A 2,758-nucleotide genomic window follows, 5' to 3' on the forward strand; every position below is an offset into this window, starting at 1 on the left:
AAGGCAGCAGCTGCAGAACGTGTCTCATGCAGAGTGAACGGATCCTGACGACCTCCCCAAAGCTTTGGCAGAGAGAAACAAAATGTCTCTACAGCCGTTACTTTTCAGTTTTCAGAAACCGATCACACTGTAAATTGAATAACGTACTGATGTAGATGACAGACTAAATGTTTTTATTTTAATTACTAATAAAATTGAATAATAATAAAAAACAAAACAGCATGGACATACCCCTGAGATGTCTGAGTGACATACTACTGTGAAACGCATTAAAAAAGAAGAAATGTACGGGCATGGTTTAGTGGTTAGCAATTTAAAAACAGCTCCTCATAGGATCCCAATATTTTAGCAGTTTACAGGCAAACACGTTAAAATTCAGAAATTTGACTTAAAAGATTTCATTTTCCCGAGTGCATCTTCTGGGATTTCTCCCCCCCAGGAGAGCTGTGGTTCCTCTCAGAGAGTTACAAACACACCAGTCCAAACAAATAAAAGCAAAGACCTTCATGGAGCTACTGTCTGTAACCTCAACAGCTCATCACAATAAACCCACAATCCATCCTCAAAGCAGGATGTCTCTGAATAATCCAAATAAAAAGCTTCCTACTGTGAAGCTTCTGCAGTACACTTGAACTCATTAAAGGGCCCTGGCCCTCAGCTTTTTTCTTTTTTTTGTCATTTTGCTTCTTTTTCGTCTACAGCAGCCTACACAGTGCTGTGAAGCGTGAGCTTACGTCTCCTATTAGAGACGTTACATGAGGTGATTCTGGTGTTACCTCTATAATTATCACAGCTACGTCAACAACTTTGTGATTCTTTTGTTTCCTCTTTGAGTGGCTCCTCCCTGCTACACGTGCACACACCCGCAGTCAACATGCATCCACGCAAACAAACACACACTCATGCAGGCTCCGTCAGATGAAGGTCTTCCTAGTGGCAGGAGGAGGTGAAGTGGTTAGATGTGAAACAGAGCAGGGCCGCCCTCCGTGCCTCCCTGCTGTGTCGACCTGCCGGCCTCGCTCACAGTTTGGCTGCCATGAAGTTGATGTGAGGTTTGACCAGAGGGAACAGAGGCAGACTCCTCTTGAACTCCGTCATGTCCTGAATCACTGTCGGCTGCAAGAAAGATCAGATCAAAGGGAGGCTGAAAAACGACCCCCTCCATAAACTCCAGAAATAGTCCAGAAACAAACAAATGCTATTCTCTTTCTAAATGACATGTTATAATTTGGAGCCTAAAAGCAGGCTCTGACAAAGTGTTAGACACTACAGAACACAATGAACACTGTCATCAACAAATGGAGAAAAGGAAAAACTGATCAAAAGAGGCTGCCAAGAGGCCTCCAGGACATTAAAGGAGCTGCCTGAATGTCTTCACTGAGCATGGCTAGAATAGCAAGAAGAAAATGCAATTGAAAGGTATGTCCACCTCATTTGACACAAGCTGATGATTAACAAAAAAAAAATAAAAATATGTCAGAGTGAAGAATTTTAATTAATATTAAAAAAAAGAAAAAAAAAAAGAGATAATAACATCTATTTGAGCAATTCGGTGTGTGAGACACAGACAAGCTACAAATCCACCCAGGTTAATGGTGTGGCTCGCAGTTCTACCCTTCAGTTATTGGTTAACGAGATGTATTGGGATGTCCTGGTTATTGTCACCTTTTCACATTTAACCTCCTAAGACCCGAACTCTTTCATGGCATGCATTTTTAATTTCTCTTTGCTTGGAAACAAAGAATTACCAGATTTTTTTTTTTAACCCAATTTTTGTTTCTGAGAAAAATGAGATCCACATATGAGGACATTTGTTTTATATTTCAATAGAACAGTGGTAGTATAATGTCCTCGTAAGTGCATATCAAGAAAAAATAAAAGTTTGATCCTTACCTGTGGCAGGGAAGGAGCAGGAGCCAGGTTGACATCATTCTGAGCGGGGAACTCTCCCACTACTGGACCTGATGTACACACAGACAGGTCAGACTGTCAGTGAGTGACCTCAGTGGGTGTCTAAATGAAGCCCATGTTATCATCTTGTGTCTACAGATACTCACAGGTGTCCATCTCCCTGGACAGCACGTGCACCGACACTTTGTGTCTCTTTGGGGCTTCGACCGTCAGTCGCTCCTGGATCGACAGACAGACAGGTGAGGATGATACATGGAGGTTGTCAGGGAACATCATCACCAGAAACTATTCCCTCCATTAATGACTCATCACTTTTGGGAAAGAGCTTTGCTACCACAGAAAAGAAACCCAGCACAGACAGGATGGCTGTGTGTGTTTCCCCACTGAGTGTGTGATCAGTTGTGACAGCCCTGTGGAGATTTAGCGACACAGTCGGGCTTCATCTCCGACTCTGGATGGAGGATTATATTAGACTGAACATTTGGCTCATCTGCAGTCAGACGGCGTCAACTGTGGCAACCAGAAATTAAATAATAAAAAAAGAAAAGACGCAGCTTGTGCGATTGCTGCTGATATGACATTAGAAATGCATTAGGTTTATTCTGCATGGGGGATGTAATGGTTTCTGCAGGGCTCCGATAATGCCAATTCTTTCTGGGGCCAGGTGTCCTTGGGCTCTTTATCCCCCCGAAACAAGCCGGCTGGCTGTCATTATTGCCGCTGATATGCTGTGAGCGTCCTGTGTCAGTGTCACCTCCACAGCTATGAATAGAAGCAGGAGGCTGGATGAGATGAAAGCTAGGAGGGCAGAATGAATGCAGCAGATCTGTGTATGTGTGGACACACA

General features: G+C 43.2%; 1 protein-coding gene across 1 annotated transcript; it reads right to left on the reverse strand.

Annotated features, from left to right (window-relative positions):
- Window positions 1-152: 152 nt before the first annotated feature.
- LOC102298764 (insulin-degrading enzyme) lies at window positions 153-2,130 on the reverse strand (the record flags this gene model as incomplete). Its single annotated transcript, XM_005953527.3, is given in 3 exon segments — window positions 153-1,116; window positions 1,894-1,961; window positions 2,058-2,130. Coding segments are annotated over 3 exon segments (237 nt in total), but the record flags the coding sequence as incomplete, so codon positions are not given.
- Between the last annotated feature and the right edge of the window lie 628 nt (window positions 2,131-2,758).

The sequence above is a fragment of the Haplochromis burtoni genome, unplaced genomic scaffold (assembly GCF_018398535.1).
Source record: "Haplochromis burtoni strain Fernald_Lab_line unplaced genomic scaffold, NCSU_Asbu1 Contig_4961, whole genome shotgun sequence".
Lineage (NCBI taxonomy): Eukaryota > Metazoa > Chordata > Actinopteri > Cichliformes > Cichlidae > Haplochromis > Haplochromis burtoni.